The 20,469-nt window shown below is 43.2% G+C and overlaps 1 protein-coding gene across 1 annotated transcript in view; it reads right to left on the minus strand.

Annotated features, from left to right (window-relative positions):
* The window catches only part of LOC102374855 (beta-soluble NSF attachment protein), a 68,802-nt gene extending 51,682 nt beyond the window's left edge, over positions 1 to 17,120 (minus strand). Inside the window, exon 1 of the mRNA XM_025202071.1 lies at positions 17,063 to 17,120. Within this exon, the coding sequence (XP_025057856.1) occupies positions 17,063 to 17,097 (35 nt within the window). The 5' untranslated portion in view covers positions 17,098 to 17,120. The remainder of the gene's footprint in view (positions 1 to 17,062) is intronic.
* Between the last annotated feature and the right edge of the window lie 3,349 nt (positions 17,121 to 20,469).

Consider the following 20,469-nt stretch of genomic DNA (forward strand, 5'->3'; position numbering starts at 1 on the left):
ACAGCAGTGCTTCTCAAACTATCTGATGTGGCGGACCAGCAACTTTTTTTCCAGTGGGCCAGGGACAGGTGCCCAGTTCAGCCAGTGGCAGCAACTGAGTGTAACAGCGCTACACAAATGCACGATCAGCTGTTTCTTTCTCTTACCTCACCTCACATGGCGCCACGTCACCTCAAGTGTTGGAACATACAAACTGTGGCACTATGATATGTCAATGTTATGCTTCTGAAAATATATTTCTCTCTTTCCTGGCAACTCGCTGCGGATCAACGACCGGTGCCGGTCCACAGACCACCACTTTGAGAAGCACTGCTTTATGGAACCAGCTGCACCATTTGGGATAGAGTTACACAGGTTTTGGGGTATCAAAGTACCCTTCCCATGGTCTCTCCAAGGTACTGGGATACCCAAAAAACTTGTCCTAATCTATCCCAATCATGCAGTCAGTTCAATAAAAGATATTACCCACAAAAATCCTTGCCTCTTGCACATTTCCTGCACCACAATTATTCCAATATCACTTCAGCACTATCAGTGTATACCAATACATTCTTCTACCAACATGATCCATTAACTGAAATAGCTCCTCTTCCCCCAATGTATTTATAAGGATTGCAGCTGTTCTTGTTTTGCATTTGCAAGATTAAAATATATCAAGCATTTTTTTTCTCTCCTGTTCTATAAGATGCTCCATTCCTTCATTCATCCCTGCAGTCCCTCTCTGCACCCGTCTAATTTTAAATTATTTTTTCTTGAAGGCAGCTGGCTAGAACTGTACATGCTATTCCAGAAAAGATCTCCTCCATCCTGTGTACAATGACATTATTGTTCCTTTGCTGGAAACTTCTTATCATAGATATCCTAGAATCACATTTGTTTTTCTCATGACTGTATCACATTGGTAGCTGTTGGTTAGCCTTCAATTTATTAGTATACCCAGTCCTCGGTTTTTTCTAGCTGATGAGCTCCCAGCTCATAGCAACAGCATTGTTTCTGTTTCATACACTGATGGGTTTTCATATTTCTTGACAAAGGCTCAATCATACCCTTCTGGCTTTCAGAAACCTTGTAGATCTTGTGACATATCATTTGAAATAATGTCTGCTGCGTGCACATGGTAAGTGCATTTTAAGTTCAGCATTACTAAAAACTATTTTAAATACATCATTCCTTTGCAGTGCTTTCAGATGGAATACTGCAACTGTGCTAGTCTATGAAAAGCAAGTACAATGGATAACAAGTACATCAGCTGGATACTTAAAGGAGTGTTGCTGTAGCTGTGAAATGTATGAGAAAAAGTGGGGTTTTTTGTTTCCTTTACAGGAACCAAATTTGATAGTCTCAAACTACCACAAAGGATTCAATGCCTCTTTCCTCCCAATTAAAATTTCACCCGTTTTACAAAAAGAGTCAAACTTTAGACCACTTCAGTGATAAGGGTCAGACTTCCTAAATTGTCTCATCTGTGTAATGTAATTGGCTGTATCCAGACTACTTAAATTTCACACACCATACTCTTTAGTTGAAAAAAAATAAGATGTGCATAAGTTCTCCTTTCCAGGTCAGTATGATATATTAAAACAGAAGGGAATGTATCAGTTTCAGTGAGCAACTTATCTGTTGACAAAGTTTGTGCATCATTCAAGGAATGTGAATATTCACAGGAAAATGTCAAGAAGAAATGCAAACAAACACTTTAAGACAAGAAAGCAACAAGAAAAATAAATGAAAGAAAATCCTCTCCCTGCTAGAGTCACTGAGATTTTTGCCACTGGCTTTACTATAGGGCCAAACTGGCACCCTGAAACTACTCCCATTACTTGTAATGATGCATGTTGTACAAGAATCTTTACTGGCATCTTCCTCCTTTTTTTCCTGGGACAAAATGAACTTTTAATTATCAATAACTTTTCTATTAATTATTTTCTTATTACTGTTATATTACAGTAGCACCCAGAACAAACTGAGTCAAAGATCAGGCCTCCCCTGTGCCAAGCACTGTAGAAGTCAGTCAGTATCTGCCCAAGACAGATCATGAAGTCCTATACCAGATACCAGGCATGTCTACACAAGATGCAAAAAGCACAGCAGACTAATTCTACCATGCATTAGCGTGTCATGGCAAAAACCATGCTAATGTGTTAATGCGCAGTAGAATTAATCTTACGAGACACTAATGCTCAGTAAAGATATGCACTGGCGCTACTGCATAGTAGCGCCGATAGCGCATTACAGGTCCTAACCTTAATGTGCCATAATTACAGCGTATTAATGCACGTGTAGACATGCCCATTGTATATGGGCATGAGATGCACAATGGCCTAAGTACTCCTGGGCTAAGTAAACAGATCTCTTGTACAATTACACAAAAATGTGAATTTCCAACACCAGCATTATGTCTGCCCTACTTCATTGAGCTGAGCCATAGAAAAATCCAAAACAATAATTGTCAAAATCAGCTCAAAAATCAAAGCAAATCACTGTCAGTGAAGAAGATTCTCACCGTTCAGTAGAAAGAGCTTCTTCCATCATTAGGAAGTCTAGATAGAGCAAGTTAATCTAAAGCATTAGCTATGACAAGATGGCATGACAGACATTTTAAAGTGAGACCTAAATAACATGACTAACAACTTCCACATCAAGAAATGGATGCCACCCAAAAAGGGAAGAGGATTAAAAGGTAGATGCAACCCAGGAAGACTAACAGGGCAGACTTCAGGGTTCAAAAGCCTAAACAGAGCAGAGTAAACGGCAGAAGTTACTAGATGCTCCAAGTACCCGAGACGGAGCACTAGTCCATCTCGGGCACTTGGATGGCTGATTTTGGACTAACATGCATTTTTAACCTTCAACATTTGCACTGTGTTTCGGAGCAACCAAGAAACAACAATGTTGCAATTATTGCAATATATATTCATGTTATAAAGTTGTTATAATTCTATAAAACACGATATAGATGTGAGCATAGCATGAGTTCATATTATCAGATATGAGCTTTACTACTTGCTCTTATTTAAAAAAAAAAGAACACACACAAGAGGAGTGCAGTATTCTGAAATAATGCACAACCGCAGATAAATCCAGTCCAATGGGTGAGGTAGTATCTGAAAGAAGAGAAGTAGGTGCCCAAGGACTGGTACTCAGAAACCCCTCCTCTCTGACCATGGCTCCTTGACTAGTGAAGTTAAGACATGAATAAACCAGAAAGTCTCACAATGTGGGGGGAAGTGGGGGGAGGGAGGAGGAGGTTTCAGCTTTGCTGAAAATGTTGTCCCAGCTCTAGTTGGTCCATGCGTTCAGTCACTCGGATGCCAGGGCTGACATTCTGTTTTTTCCTGGTTGTCCGAGTGTCCCTTTTGTGGCCCTCTACAGGTTATTTCTGACACTTATGCACTCAGGAAAATTTTATTGCTGAATGTGTAGTCCTGCGTGCATAGAGGACTATACACATGCATCCTCCTCTTCTGGACAAGCAGCAGCTTGAGACACCTAACAATAAAGTTAGCCAACCACTGTGACTACCAGACTTCACCTTACAAACAGAAGAGGACTGCACATGTGCACACACCTCCTTTGCCATTACTCAGTTCCTCTGCTGACTCTCCTTTTCAAACTGAGCCACTAGCATAGTCATTGGAAAAAGATGGATGGGGGCAGTGCAAGGGAAAGCTTCTGCCCCACTAGAGAGAATGGTCTCAGCTAGTACCCCAGGCCCCTTCCCTGTCAGGCCAGAAGCCAACCTGCTGAGCCATAGCCTGCTGTCTGTCTTTCTTCCTTCCTCCTGGCCCGACAAGCTTCCCTCTCATGGCTGCTCAAGGGGCTTGTTTCAAACTGAGCACCAGAGAAGAGTTTGGATAATGGTTCACTGGTGGTGTGATGGTTACTGTACTGTGCTAAGAGGTCATAGAGATTCAGATTCAACATTCCAGGAAAGGTCTCTCTCATTTTGTTTACACAGTACTCCAAGTAAGGCTTCACCAGTGCCAGATAAGTGATTTGTTTTTCCCCACTGTCCCTTGACTTGCAAATGGCACTCCTGGTAATAAAACTCGGTATGCTGTTTGTTTGGGGGGGGGGGGGGAGTTGTTTTTGTTTTTACACACAATTTGCTCATATTCAGCTTACGGTCCACTGTAACCCTAAGGTAGGGGCAGATCCAGGGGGTGCACTGGTGCACTTGCACCCACCTTGTTTCCTACTTCACCTAAAATTTAAAACCAACTGCCTGGTAGTGACAGCAGCAGTCCTATTAAGTCAATCGAGTCTCTCAGCGCTGCCTGAATGGCTCATTCAAATCTACCTGGTTCCTCCTCAACTCTTCATTCCACAGGTGTTAAGGACCTGCTCTCCTTTGTAAGAGTCTTGATGGTCCACTAATCAAGCTAGCCTTTCTTCTGCAAGTCTGGTGTCTGTTCGCTGTTCCAGATAACGTAGCTCCTGTTTCACATCCTTGCAAACTGTTTTCAACTCATTCCGATAAAGTTACATTTGTTTTTGCTTCAATCTTACACTGAATAATACAGCTCTGGGCCTGTTAGCAAATAACCTAGGATTCCGGACTAGCCCACAGATTGACATGACAACTCATTTGATAGGTGACGGAAAGGCTTTATTTACTACAAGTATTCAAAATCAAGTCAAATGAGCCCAAACCAAATCAAAGTCCAGTAATTAGCTATAAGGTGATGATTTTTCACCAAGCAGACGATGAAGCGGTGGTCTGTTTCTCTTCAACTTTGATTAAGTTGGGCACATCAGCATCTCTCTTGAAGCGCATGCGCCATTTACCATTTTACTGCCGTTTTACACCCTTAGCTTGGCATCTTCAAAGCATTCTTTTAGTTGTGTTAATCAAGAGAGAGTCCCAAGCAGTAACTGACAGAAAAATCCAGTTAAATCAACCTGCTCATTATTGTTTATCAGAAATTTCTAATTTGAATGGAGTTACCTTCTTCAGTGACAAGAGGTTATCCAGTTTGGAACATACCAAGAAACTGATTAATAACCAGAAAAAAGATGTGTCCTTGTGATGTAATCTTTTTATGTAATCTTTTTTATGGTATATCTAGCTTTTGCAAACTATATCTAACTGCATACTTAAGGCAACTTGCAGATGCTGGGAGGGGTGTGGTATGTGTGTGTTAAGAGATGCTTGCAGAGCACAGCGTGTGGGATGCGGAGGGTTCCTGGAATGCCTCCCTAACACCAGCAGGATAATGTCTCCCTGACACTTGTAAGATAGCAAGAAGTTCAAAAAAAGGTCTCATTATAATGCTAAAAATCACACCCCTGAGCAGGACAAAAGTATGTTAATGAAACATATATGTATGTAAATGAAATACATGGCTAAAACATAAGTATAGAGACATGCTCAGTAGAAAACGTCTTATGTCAGTGGCTTGTAACCAATCACTGAGCGATACACTTGCAAACATATGTATAAAAGGTACCCAAAGATAAAAACCGGTGCTGCTTGCTTTGCAAACGATTGCCAAGCACCCCTCTCTGCGCAGACTGGAAACAATAAAGATTAAGTTGGATCATCCACCCCTGTGTGTTCATTGGCAAAAGCGCACCGGGCACGAACTCACACTGTCTGTTGGGGACAACACTTGGAAAACAAGGTTAATCACGAACAAACAAAAATAAAACTAAATCAGGAGGAGACATCCATCACATATGGAGAATGTCTCTTCCTGCACATAAATGAGTTAATCAAAAAAGAAATATTTACCATACTAATTAATCAAGGATAAACATTTCACACAGCTACACACCAGACAACTAGGAGCCTGCCTGAAATCATCCTGTATATAGCAAAATAAGCTGGAAGACATACTTCATTATTTCTTCTCAGGTGGCCTAGCCATGAACTCACATCCTCTTGCACTATGCAGTTAGCATCAGTATTCTGTATTTTAACTTCTGTGAGTAGGCCTGAGCTTAGCATGAGTTTCAGAGTCAGCAGGGCCCCTAAAATATTAGCAAAGCTTACAATTTTCTCCAAGTAAAGAAAATGTAGATGTTGTATTATATGCGGTGATGCACCTCACCATGTGCACCCCCTTTTCAAAATCCTAGATTCATCCATGCCCCCAGGCCCTTATCTGCAGTCCTGCAGCCTAGGCAGCCAGTCATTCCTCAGTCTGTATTTGTGCATCCAATTAGTCTGCTCCAAGTGCAGAGCTTTGCACTTGTCCTTGTTGACTTTCATCTGATTGTCCACTATTTCTCCAGTCTATCCAGGTCATTCTGGATTCTAGCCCTGCCCTCCAGAGCATCTGTAGACAGACACTCTGGAGGGCAAGTGTGTGTCATTGGCAGTTTACTAAATGTGCACTCAATCCCATCATCCAAATACTTAATGAAGACATTAAAACAGTACAGGACCCAGGACAGACTCCTGGGGAACACCACAATACCTCCTCCCAACTAAACATTTTGCTATGGAAGGCCACTTGTTGAACATAATGATCCAACCAGTTATGTATCCATGTTAATAGTACTTTCATCTAGTCTGCATGTCCTTAAGTTTGTTAACAAGAATGTCATGGGAGATGGTGTCAAAAGCCTTGCTAATAGCAAGGTATATATTATATCACAGCCACTGTTTCTCCCCTCATGCATTAAGCCTGTCACCTTGTGGAAGGAAATCAGGTTGGTCAGGCATGACTTGCTGTCAGTGAATCCATGCTGGCAGTTCCTGATAACCTTGCTCTCCTCCCACAAAGCACAGCTGATCCAACCCATTGGACAGAAAGGTTGGGCACTACTGGCCTGGGCAATGAAATGAAGAATTGAGGGGGGAAACATTTTCTAGTTACAACCATTTGCTTATGACAGTAAATACAAATTGGTAAGAAAGTGCTCAAACCTTGTTGTTAAGGAAAAAAACACTGAAACCACACTCATTATTAAAGCCATCTTGGCAGAAAGGGGTGTGGCAACTGACTTAGTGCATATCCTGATTTTCAAGAGGAGCTAAACACCTGCAACTTGCATTCATTTTATTACAATTTAGTGCCATGATTTTCAGTTAGGGTGCTGTGGCACCATGGAGCAATATAAAATCCTTTTTAAAAGAACCACCTCAGATGGTGCAATATTAGTACTGTTTGGTAGGTAAACACCTACATCTGATTCACGAGATAAACCAAGAGATTTAAAACAAGAATCCATGGCACCAGAACTTTCTGGCTTGTTGTGGCCTTTGATTTCTTTGCAACAAATGAATTGCTCTAGTATTTTTCTGTAGTCAGGAACTACATGAAAGCCAAAGGGTGCCTTGAGTCTAACCAGGTTGAGAACCACTGATAGGGTGTGGGGGGTTTTCATTGTTGTTTTTTTTTTTTTTTTTTTTAATTCAGTGATGTTTCAGCTCAGCATAGCTGAAATCAAGCTATTTTCTTGAGATACTTTGTCTCTGTAAAATAAGTATAATAGCACACAGAGATTAGAAAATCTTGTCATCTACTCACTACTGAGGAAATAAGCAGCATTACCAAGTGGAACGGGAGGCAGACCAGAAAACTGTATTGCAAATCTAACTCTTCATTGGAAAGGCACCTTAAATTTCTGGACTTATTATTACAAGGTAACCATGCACCATTGTCTTTCCAAGAGCATTAATGGCTATTTTCATTACTTCTCCCAATACTCCCAAGCAAGTAAACAGCAAAGACACCAAAGCTCCCATCACTTTACACTACCCAATACTGCATATCAGTGGTTGACAACCTTTGCAGTCTTTGGGCTGGAATGACCCACCTTGGGTCAAAGGTGGGCAGCCAGGTGGGTGCTAGAACCCACCCAAAGCTGGCATTGACTACATAGCTTTTAAGAGGAAAGTCTACTTAGGACAGATTCAGGGCTAGAGTTGGACCCAATTCTCCTTTTAATTTATACTGCTGTGACTCCATTAGCTTTGCAGGAGCCATGCTGCATATATAATAGATAGTACACTAGAGATTTAGGTTCTGGGCATAGTTTGCAGTGACAAGTCTGCCTTTTAAGGGAAGTGAAGAATTGTACAGAGGAGACTCCTATTTCATATATTCTATCACTTCAACCCCACATCAGCAAGTAATTGAAGTACATGCTTAAATCTACCTCCATTCAGCAATTAGCTTAAAACAGCTATTCAACTCTAAGCCCATGGCAATTGGAAATAGAATGGAAACATGTATTTTAAGTTAATGTGCATGTAACTGATTTGTTGAACAGGGGAACTTCTCAAATGGACTCATATTTTTTTTCTTTCAAAACAGTAAACAAAAAGGTGTGTTAGGTGACCAAGCTATGTGACCAATCCTGTATGTGCAACACCTGAAACACATATAAGAGAACCCCATACTGTCCAAACCTCTGGACAAGAGGTAAACTAGAATTTGGAGACTTATTCTGGTTTATAGTAAGCCATAGCACCCAAACAAACCCACTGAAGAACCAACAAATTCACTTACCCACAAGAGTGATGAATTGTATCTTCCTCACAAGGAACTAGTCCCAGGCAAACTCCACTCTAATCACTGACGTTTGGCTTTTTAAGCCTTTTGCCTAAGTCAGTCCTGACCCCTCCATTAGCCTCAGCCATAAACTACCATATCAGGTGGGCTCAAAGGCAACAAGTCTGCCTTGCACCTTCAGCTGCAAGGCCCCTGTGCTACTTATAGTGCATAACCCTATATAGACTCTGCAAGCTGAAAACTGTGACCAAGCACAGATATCATACCCAGACAAGTAAGCAAGTGACAGCAAATAAGTATACGTATCCCCTAAGAAATGAGGGATACTCCTTCCTCACCAGGCAAGTCCCACACAGACTTCTCTATCCCAGGCCACTATTTGCCTTTTCCTTCCATAATTTCAAACATAAACAGTGCTGCAGGGTGGGGTCAGCAGCAATTACAATTATTGCTGTATATTTGAAAGTCATAGCACTCTAATTACACTGAGTTACTTAGAGCAATATGAGCCTGCCCTCTCATAGTCCTAGATCAAAATGAAATGGGATTTGAGAGGGGTATAAGTTCTCCCCATATGGAAAGTGGAAAGAATTTACACTGGTCTAAGTCACATTCCAGTCACAGACTAATCTAACCACATCAGTATAAATATATTGGCTTTAAAAATATAGATTCACATGTGTAATTGAAATAATTATGCAAGTAAAACTGAAGAATAAATGAGACCTAAGAGACCATACTGAAAAGTTAAAAATGGACTTCACCCAATCAGGATGAAGCCCTGCTAATCTGGCCAGTTGCCAATTTGGGAACAATCAGTAGCTCATCAATGAGTACAAATGCTGCCAAGCAACCACTTCTGCTGTGTTTCTTGACCTTGCTTTTGGAAGCTGGGATGCATTGCTGCCATAAGTATGAATATACCACCAGAGACACCAGCTTGTTGGTGCTGCATTATCCTTTCTACAATCACCCCAACACATCACTAAAATATATCATTCCATCAGTGTGAAAAAAGTGTTGGAATCTGGGTAGACTGAGATAATAGGTACTGGAATAGCCTCTCTTCTCTTGCGAACAAAAAAAAAAAGGAAATGGATGTTAGTGTCTCTCTAAAAACTATCAGTTTGATCATCCAGTTAAAAGCCCTCTGTGTCAGGGCTGCTACCCAGGATGAGACTGCAAACTACCCTATGGCAGTGTTTCTCAACCAGTGTGCTGTGGCACAAAAGTGTGCTGTCAGAAGTGAACAGGTGTGCCATGGCAATGAGCTACACTAGGTATAAAGATGGGGTATGCCTTAACAGGTGTGCCGCAAACATGTTTTATTAATGTAAGTGTGTCTTGGCCTGGAAAAGGTAGGGGGACACTGCCCTACAGCATCCCTCAGATTAACTCTGAAAGAGCCTCCTTGAAGGCTGAAAGGGCAATTCAGCCTCCACAATCATATACTTCCAACATCTTTGCTGCCCCTGCTGACTGTAATCATGTTAATCTGGGCAATTAGCATGCAGATCCCTGAAAAGCAGTTAGACCAACAGCTCATTTAACAAAGACCATGAAACAGCTGTCAGATAGCAATTAGCATCAGCCCTTAGCAACCTGGCTCAGACTTGGAGTAGTGATTTGGAGGTGAACAGCTTTATCTCCGATTCCCAATCCCTGAAGCCACAAAGCCAGACGTGTTTCATTTTAAGATATGGGCTCCTCAAAAGGCTTGACCTATTATAGGTATCCAGGTTATAGCTGTATTGGTCTGGAGGAAAAAAAGCAATCAGAGATGGTGGTAGAGGTGATATCTTTTATTAGACCAACAAGATTTTTGCAAAAGAAAAAAAAAAATCTTAGATTCCTTACCAGCTAATAACTGCCTGCCCAGAGGAGTTTTTTATCTATTGACTCCTATGTGAAATCTTATGAAATATAAATTTTCATTTCTACCCAGGAGAACTTTTACAATCTTCTCCCTTATGCCTCATTAAGGGTGTATTGTGCCTGAAAACTTGCAATTAAAGAACTTTTTTTTTTTTCAAAAACTTTGTGGGTCTAATAAAAGATATCACCTCTCCCACAAGCCCTGATTGCTTTGACCTATTATACAAGATCCTGCAAAGCTAATGGAGTGCTCAAGCAGGGGTCAGTCCCTTACCCTGGGTATGAACAGCTTTTCAGTCTTTGGCCTGGATTTTGCACCCCTTACTAACACAGTCACCCAGCTGACTAAATTTGATAGGATTTGATAGCAGCCTCTAACTACCTGAAGGGGGGTTCCAAAGAGAATGGAGTTAGACCAGAGGTGGAGCAACCCTGGCTACAGTTTACAGCAGCTCCCAGTGGCATGCACTGGAAACGTTGCCATGTGCTACTGGCATCAGCTGGGATGCAGGTGGTAGCTTCCCCCTGGGGATCAGGGCATCTGCTGAAGCTCCTCCTTGGGGTAGAAGGGCAACTGGAGGCTGAAGCTGCTGCTAGTGCCTGCACCAGCTCCTTTCTCCCCACCCCCGCAGCCCCATGCCACATAGGGAGGTTTGGTGAACTGTTGGGTGGGAGAGGGGTGCTGAGCCTGTGACAGCTCCCCAAAACTGTGTGGCTCTTAGGCCCAAATAATTGCCTGCCCCTGGCTCTGTCAAATCCCCCCACAGTCTTCTGTTCTGCAGACTAATAAACTTGTGACAAGTGAGAACGTATAGTGAAAAGCATATCCTAGGACTCCCTCCACTGTCAGCTTCAGCCACAGACCCCACAATCTGCCCTTTGTGTGTACTACTATTGATCCAGAGCCCAGCAACACCAATGAAAAGATGCCCACAGGCATGGATGGCTTTGATCAAGTCAGTACACCACAAGAAGCAAACCACTTTTAGAAATGAATGCTGGGATTGAAGCAGCAGTAGGAGGGACCTATTCCCCCAGCTGTTAGCTTTTTCAATCACATGTCACTTTACTTTGATTGAATCTCTGACTCAGCAAAATCTCTGACTTACCTCCCCCCTGCCCGCATGCTGCCAGGCCTTGGGCAAAACTGCAACCAGAGCTCTCAAATTCTTGAAAACCTGGTATAAACAATGCTAAGGGAGCACCTCTTAAGATTCCCATTGTAACTCAAGTTTTTGTTGCCTGGCCCCAGTCTCTGCACAGGCTCTAAGCAGTGAGTGCTAGGAGTGCACAGGACCTGCATTGCATTCACTACCTCTTACACTGCACAGCTGTTTTTTCAGGCACAAAGAGCTCAACAGAGGGGCAGCAGTTCCTGTTTTATTCTGACTTCCCTGCAATAGCACGAGTTCATCTCTCTCTGCCCCAGAAGTCAGAAAACATGTTCTCCCTTCTCAGTTCTGCCACTGACCTGCCAGGCAACCCAGGGCAAGACCTTTGTCCTCTCTGCACCTTTCTTCCTCTTTCAACCCTTGGCTGTCCAGTCTTTAGCTTATGAATTCTCTGGGGTTGTGTCTTACTGCATATCAGAACAGCACCTTTCTAGCACAATGGGACCCTGATTTAAGCTCCACTGTTAATAACCAATCCCCTCCTAGGTATATAATGACAAAGGATTCCCTGCCCTCTAGCAATAAACTTGCTCACTCTCCTTAGGATCAGATCCACATAAATCATCCCCAAACACTTCCCACATCCTTCAAAAACCTTCCCCGTGATATTGATGCTACTTGCAGAAAATCAAAAATCAGCTGCCTAGAGAAGGCTTCTAGATCGCTTGAGCTAAAGGGGCAGGTTTGCAACAACCAGCCACAAACTCAATTATCTTTCTATTCTCAGCCTATGATTTAATACTGAGCACTGTTAAATTACTGCTTATAGCATCTGGCCCTGCAGTGCCTCTCTCTGAATGCTCACAAGGGCCTCTGATCACAATGGGAACTGACATTAACAAATTGCCACATGCCGTGGATAAGTGTTGAGGAGCACAAGCATCTCCATAGGTGTCTCTAAACAGTAGGGGGTTCTGTGGCGATATTCAGTGGCACACATCAACGTACATTTTGCAGCCCCTTATTCCTCCAAGTGGTGAGGAAAGGGATCTGAACTTCTACCCATCCCAAGCTTAAAACAAGCACTGTCCCTGTTAGCCACTGCAGTTTAGTTTTGCAGCTCTCACTCAGCAAAAGAATGTATGCCCCTGAATCTCACCGCAGAGTCCTCTCCCATTTACAAACAACCAAGACTGACTGCTTGCAGGTATGTTGGAAATGCACTGTCCCAGGATGGGTCTCAAATAAAGGATGCTATGCTTCTTCCCGAAGTCAGTGTTTCCAGCCAAGTGCTAAAACCGTTGGAATAAAGTTTTATCACATCTTAGTTACTGTGATCCAAACTGCACCAGCATGTATCAGGAGGACAACATGATAGTATTGTTTATTCCAAGCATTCAAAGTCAGGACTCAGGCTATCAGAAATCATGAGGGTGGGAAATTAAAAAAAAAAAAAATATATATATATGAGTCTTTTCAGCTGCTTCATAGGTTATGGGCCTCTGGTGTTCGGGGGGGCCAAGAGGGGGAAGGGGGAATAGGGAAGAGGCATTATTTTTTCCATGCCCACCAACGCTAGAAGCCATCTTTTTACAAAAGAAAAGAAAAAAAACCCACAGAGTTCCCTATAACTCCAGGAGCTGGAGCTTTAAGTGGAACAAAGGGAGCCTGAAAATCCTGATGAAAGTCAACCAACAGGAAATAAAGCATAGCCAACAGCTGTAGGGAACCCCTTCATTCTGCTCTGTGGCCATGCCTCCCCCAGGCTCCTCCACTTGCATTTCTGGCATTTGACCAGAGCACATGGAATCATTTCAGATTCATGGGCACTTTCACAAATCTGTTTCACAAATAAAACTCCTGAATCTGGGGTCATGCTAGTTAGCCATTAGCTCTCAAACCACCCCTCAGCACATGCAACAAGGGCTTTCTTGTGAGCCAACTCATAAGCCATCCCCTGCCAAAAAAAGAAAGGCTATTGGATGCCTATCCAACACCTCTAGCCCATTGAAATGGGGAGAGCAGCTGCTGCTAGGTGGCATTATTAACATGATGTCCTCCAGAAGGAGTGTACTGACTCCTTAGTTGCTCTAATCTGGCCCAGTTTCATTACGTTTGACCGAACAATACTAATTTACATCAGCTGAGAATTTGCCCTGTTTTAGTCTCCAGATCAGAAGCCACCAAAAACCCCTTTACATCAGGGTTTCTCATTCCCGTTGGTTCTCTCCCTGCTTCTGGAGTACATGTCTGATTTAGCCACTTCTAAGCAGCTCCATTCATTTAACAGACAGTTCACAAAGGCAATTCCCCCCTCTCACCCAGCAGGTTGAAAGAAAGGCAAGATAGAGGTGGGAACAAGAGACAGATGGTCTCATTAGAACTAAATCACGACCTGTAAATCACAGTTTCTCCCTCCTTTTTTTTTTTTTGTTTCTAGCATGGTTCACATACCAATGCCTGGATTGTCTTGGGGACAATTCTTCTCTTCACAGTTACTGCAGAAAAAAAGCACTGGGGTCCTTGACAGTGCTGCAAAGGAAAGATCCTGAGAAGGCATTTTGACCAGACAGTAGGGGCCCAAAGCACTTCTGGTAAAGAATGGAAAGGATTTGAAAGTGTTATTACTAAATTAAATGATATTAGGTAGCACTGAAGGCTGGGACAGGCAACACATTCACAGCTGTGTGAACTGCCTTTGCCTCATTATAAGAATGAGCAGTTATATAAACCCCACCATGGGGGTAACTGGTTAGGGGGCAACCTGGGTAAAAAAAAACAACCCAGTAGCAAAAATACCCTGGTGTATGTGATCCCAGTGTAGGTGTCATCCCTGCAGTTATTCCTGGACAGTTGTTTGTTCAAACCAGCAAGCTACCACCTGCTCCCCACAACACCTAGTGGCAAGGTGCTATAATCACAACCATGGCAGCTACTCAGGGATAACAAATCTACTGTCTGCTTCAAATCCCTTTAAAAGTCATACTGTTTGACAAAACCAATCCATATCCATGTGTCATGTATCCACTCCCTCAACAAGACATATGTAACAGCTTCAGGATTTGGCCCTTGTCAATGCTGTTTTAAGAGAGGGGAATGAAATAAGGTGGCAAAAATTCAAAACTGATAGAAGGAAACATTGTTTACATGGCCCATAATTAACTCATGGCATTCACTGGCACACAAGATCATCAGAGCGCATCACTTGGAGAAGTTGAAATAAAAGATTGAGCATTTTAATGAAGAAGGACATCTGTCATCATGACAGTTAGTGGAAATATTTATAAAGGATGCCATCTGTCATGCTTTGGGATAAGCCAGGAAGTACCTACTTGGGTTAGGAGGAAATTTCCCCATTGGCCCACATACCTAGAATAATATAAATGTCTTGGATTGGGAGGAGGTTAGAACTTATGCTGGACTGTCTGTGCAACAGGCTTTTGGACAAAATGAGTGACGAATATGATATATCCACTGGTATGTAACAGCTTACATGGCTATGTAACACTGTATTCTGCATGAATATTTAACAGTGAAGGTAATTAACCCTTGGAACAGCTTAATGAGGGATGTGGTAGATTCTCATCAGTTTAAATCTTTAAATCAAGCCTCAAAGTCTTTCTAAAAGAAATGCTATAGCCCAAGAAGTAGTTATGGGCTTTATGCAGGTCACTGAGGGAGGTTTGTGAGCCAGTGTGAGGCAGGAGGTCAGATGTGGTGAGCATCATGGTCCTGCTGGTTATAAAATGTATCTACTTTTAAAAGAAAATGGGTAAGAAAACCCACAGGGGAGAGACCACCAGATCCTAAATGGGCATACATCAATGAAGCTGCACTGGTTTATGCAAGGTGAAGGTCTGGCATGACCTTCCTAGTTAACCTCCAGCATCTCTGGTAACCTGGCTAGAAGCTGTTTCACTGTATCCACAGAGAATTATCTTTCAGTAATTCTGCTCTGAGATAGTCTGTTTATGTAGTGTTTAATATAGTACAAACCAGCTCATTTTTAAGGGCAAAAAGCCTATGATGATCCAAGTAGCCGTGAAGCCAAAAGAAATATTTCCATTGTCCTCAGTGGGCACTAAACTGACTAGCCACTGTATCCCTAAGGTCCTTAGTGAGTAGCAGCTGGCAAGTGCCCTCTCCATTGGTCATAGAAGAAATTATTCCAAATCCTTTACAATGGACAGAAAATATGATGGGGACCTGATCCTGCCAGGCACTGAACAATTCTTGAGGGGCCTCTCAGTTCCCCCTGGAGTCACTGGGTGCTGAGGAAGCTCCTTACTTCATAGGCTTCATAGATGCTAAAAAGCTGGGCTGCATGTTGCCTTGGATATGGAGGCAAGTTCCCAGCACTGGCTTTTCTGGGTGGATAAAGCCCAGAGACCAAACGGGCAATGTAAAGAGCGAGGAAAACTGCAGGTCAGCGAGTCAGTATGAACATGTGTGGGGCAGGAGGGCTAGGTTGTAAGCTGAGATGACACAAGATAAATGTCTTTTTAGTGACTCCTTTCTCACACTTTCGTTTTAGCTGCTTCTCCTGCTCCCACTCCAGTCTTCCACCCCTGGGCATGTCCATGACACTGATGCCGACATCTGACGTGCTAACACAGACCTGACATCACGATTCATCAGCTCTGGCCCCAAGTCCAGCAGAAAGCAGAGCTCCTTTAGGGTAATGGTACGTTGATCAAGAACTGAAGAAAACAGTTATGCAGTTTCAAGTTCCAGGATTCAAAACAGCCCTGATGTGCAGTGCCACTGGCTCAGGCTGGTCCTTCTCTACAAGGAGAGTTTCTGCAGTGAAGGATATTTTATCTCAGCCTTTTCCCCACATGGCTTTGCACTGTGACACTCACTCTACCCATGAGGTATAGGTGGGATTTCTTCCAGAGCCCATGAACGTGATTCCCAGGTTGGTCAGTGTGCTCAGTGCAAACAGACACAGTCCCTCCAAGCTGCCAACAGTTTCCACAGCACCTCTGCTTTCTCCCATTAGGTCTACAATCAAACCTCATCTTATATACCACATAGCAATACCACGCATCAGCCAAAGAGCCTTCAACAGCTCAAACAGGTTAGATAAAGAAATGTGAACAGGCATGATCCCTGGGGGACCAGATAATCTGGAAGGGAAGTTATAGCAAGTTTGAAGAGAGCAGCAAAGAACTTTTTACCAGGATATGCACTGATATGTCCCTGTACACCATAATAGCCCCTATAAAACACCCCATGCCATAAAACTGCAGTTAGGGTTATAGATTGGAGGAGAAGTGCTTATTATTCATGAGGCTAAAGCAGTGAAACTCCTCCACTTGCAAATCAACCCTTTTGCAAGGTTCTCAGCAGTCAATTGGCCCATTGTTTTTGTGGGTGGATGGAATCATGTAGATGTAATTTCAGTGAACTAGTCACTAATTACAGGGAGCAGAGCAAAAACAAAGAACTGGGTTCTGGCAGCCATATATCCTTCAGATCAAGAGAATATGTTTGTGTCCTCCACCAAAGGCAGCAGCTGTTGGAGTAGGACATTAACATAAGGCAGTTGGCACCATTCATCCTGGCAACCAGGAGAGCAGCAATAGCCCAGTGATTCACTATAAGTACCTGGAACGTCCCAGCTCATAAACATGAAGCATCATTTGTGACAGGAATCCTTCTGGAAATGGCACCTTCCCCATGCATGACGTTGTTCCTTCATTGCTGAGCTGACTTGTTGGTTTTCATCGGTCCTCATTAGTTGTGTGAAATGAGAATAAATTGGAAGGCAGCATTCAGGGCAGGCTTGGAGAAAGTGAGCTTATATGAGCAGAATAGGTGGGCAGGCGTCAGGGCCAGATCTTCAAAGGAACTCCAAATGCTCGAGTAAAAGGAGAATCAGTGGATTTTGCAGAAGAAAATTGTTGTGGTTGTAAATAATAGTGATGAGAGCCAAGACAGCTTTGTCTGGTTACACCTGCTGAGGTTCTGGCCCTTGAAAATTAGTTCCTCTTTCACTTGCCCACTAAGATCAAATGTCAGGGCTCATGTTTCCCTAGTTTCTCAGTTGATGGTGTAGGATCCACCACTTATTAGAATTATATTGATTCTAATAAGTGGCAATTCTAATACATGGTAGCCAAGTAAAGAGAGTGAGGTAAAATGTCATTGCACACACCATGATCATCCAGGCTCAGTAATAGCCACTGCATGGCAACCTAGTTGTGCAGTGAACATGCACACGCACAAACTTGATCCTGATCGGTGGCAGGAAAAAAGCTTGTCTGCATACAGAGCAATTTCAGATGTTGCTAAAATGCACCCAGTTCTATTAAGGAAGATTCTAATAAGTGATAGGAAATGCCTGTAGGGCCAGGTATTTGCTTTTGGGGGGGGGTTCATGCTAAAATATAGATGATTGTAAGTAAGGTCCTAACAACTAGCAGATGCTGTATCTTAAATAACAAACCAGGGCTTGGTTGTTAGAAGCCTTTGCTCACTCATGTGATGGAGGTGGAGTTGGTTAGCTCCAAATGGATTAACAGCGGGGTGGGAGTGACAGAAGAGAAGAGGAGTTGGGGCAGAGAAAATCCTGCAGGGAAACCCCATGGGGACAGTCAAACGTGGGGACTGAACATAGGCTGAAAGGTTGTGTTTTGCCATTGCAATGTTACCACTAAAACCAAATCACAGAAAAGGAAGGCTAATGAATAGGTACCCCCATTCCAAACCTACCTCATGGTTATGGTGATGCTATCAGTGCAGCGCAAAGCAGCCTTAATATAAGGGAGAACCTGAACGCTACTGTTTTGGGTAGTGGCAACATCAAAAAAAAAGAACCAAGAAAGAACCTGGGGCTGAAAAACCACAGGGCTCTTCAGGAAGCTTGTGACCAGTCAATCCAGTCCAAAAAGGGAGGAAAGCAAGTGAGATGCCCAAAGGATGCATTAATTCAGACCCCAGGGGTTCTACAGAATAGTGAGTGCAGTTAAAAGCAGCTCTACCACTGTGTGGGTAGGAAGCAGAAGCTGGAGGAAGGAAGAGGAGCCCAGAGAACCCATGGGGAGGACAACAGTGCATCTCCCTCATAAGGTACCAGTGCTATCCTTATCACTGCTGAGAGGAAAATTCCACTCCCCTCTCTACAAATGGGCATGAACTGCACCTTTCTGGTTGTGCCTTTTTTTCCTCTTTAATTCTTCATTTAGGAAACATGAAACTTGTTATTCACAAAAGTAGGCACAAGATGGCAGTGTGGTTCCGTACTGCCATGTGAGAAGGGCTCAGTTGGAAGCACAGTTATCCGGAAGATACATGCAGTGGTAGGAAAGTAGCTGGATCCTGGAGCATGACCATGGGAGTTCTAGGAAGTAAAGAGCTCCTTTGGGGAGATGTGGGGACTGCCAGGTTAGTCTGCTGGAAACCGACACAGAGTTTTCTTTTGGAAGAGTGTCAGCTGAGGTCTGTAACTAAGGCTCTTGATATCTATGGTGCACATTTTCATAAGCTAAAGGAGCCTTTTACTGAAATCAGTTGGCCTGAGGGGCAGGCAACCAACCCTAGGAAAAACAGCCCCAAGGGACATCTGTCTCTGCAGGTGTCTCTGTCCCAGAGCCCCGAAGGTGGAGAAGGCCAGAAATGTCTTACCCCAAGCAAAGGGGGGAAACTTGCAGGCAAGAGTTCCAGATTTAATCAGATGAACCTCTTTGAAAAGGATACCAGGAGTAAGCAGAGAGCCTAGAGGGAACTTCATCAAATGACTCGTCAGCACAGAAAGGTATGTTAGGAAGGAAGGAAGGAAGGGCTGAAGTGAGCATTTCCAGAAGTCAAACTGTATTATTGTGAAGAAAACTGAAACAGCAGAAGGTTCTTCACCATTGAGTATAAACCTGCAGGCTAGGATTATGGCAGCCGACTCCCACTGAATTGCAATTGGATTTGAGCACCTTAGATTTAAGCACTTTCAAAATCCCAGCCTCGGTGTTTTCTCCCCCAGCCTCAACATGATCTTGTGCCCCCCTCCCCCTTCCCCACAATAGGTAATGTACTCCTTGATCTTCTCCTGCCTTCCTTTTAATTCTCACCCTCTATCATTAATTCCCTGCAGTGGTTCAAATGGAACAGGCCTAGAGCCTGGGTCCCACTATCCCTCCACAGTGACTGGAGTGCCCCAGTGCCTGGTATATCACATAAGCTTTGACCTTGAGGCTAGGGTTGAGTGACTGCACCAGCAGGGAAGACAACAGCCAGTTGATCTAATAAAGATGAAGGTTCCCTAGCAGTCCTTTCCAGTTTGCCTTATTAGGCACACATATACAATCTTTTCTTGTTTGAAATAGCATGCACTGTCATGGAGTCAGACTTGCAAGCTTTGATCAGATCTGTGGCCTGTCCAGCCTGTGTCCTGTCTTTGACACCTAGCAACACTAGTTGCAGTTCTGCCTCCTGAGAAAGTGTCTTCCTGACCCCCAACATTTAGAGTTTAGACCAAGCCCTGAAGCATAAGGATTTATATCCCTAGTAAGCTTTTAGGTGGTTAATCCTTACTGTTGAGAATCTGGGTGTTCTTATTTTCCATATAAATCCTCAAGTTTATTATGAACGCTGCCAAACTCTTGGCCTCAACGGCATCTTGCTGCAATGAGTTCTAGAGCTTAATCATGTAGCATGACACTGTTTCCTGCTTCCGATCTGCCACCTTTCTGGGGGGGTTTTTAATATTCAGTTTTTCTTGTACAATGCGATGGTGAAGAGGATGTCCTGAATTACCTTCTCCATGTCAGCCTCAGCCTTTCTAGGCTGTCTGTTAGAGGAGAGCATTTCCACAATCATTCTCACAGAGGCATCACTGAAAGCCCAGTATTCTGAACCAGAGTGAGGAACGCTTCATACATGATCACAGGTAAAGGAGCACCAAGGATTGATATGATGGCACCATCATTATGATTTCAGGACTAACCTCCACCCCATGCCTTGAGTACCCACATATTTTACTGGACCCCTATTCCCTTGAGATGTGTACAGCGGTGCTCGAT

This window comes from Alligator sinensis, unplaced genomic scaffold, assembly GCF_000455745.1.
Source record: "Alligator sinensis unplaced genomic scaffold, ASM45574v1 scaffold140_1, whole genome shotgun sequence".
NCBI classification, from domain to species: domain Eukaryota; kingdom Metazoa; phylum Chordata; order Crocodylia; family Alligatoridae; genus Alligator; species Alligator sinensis.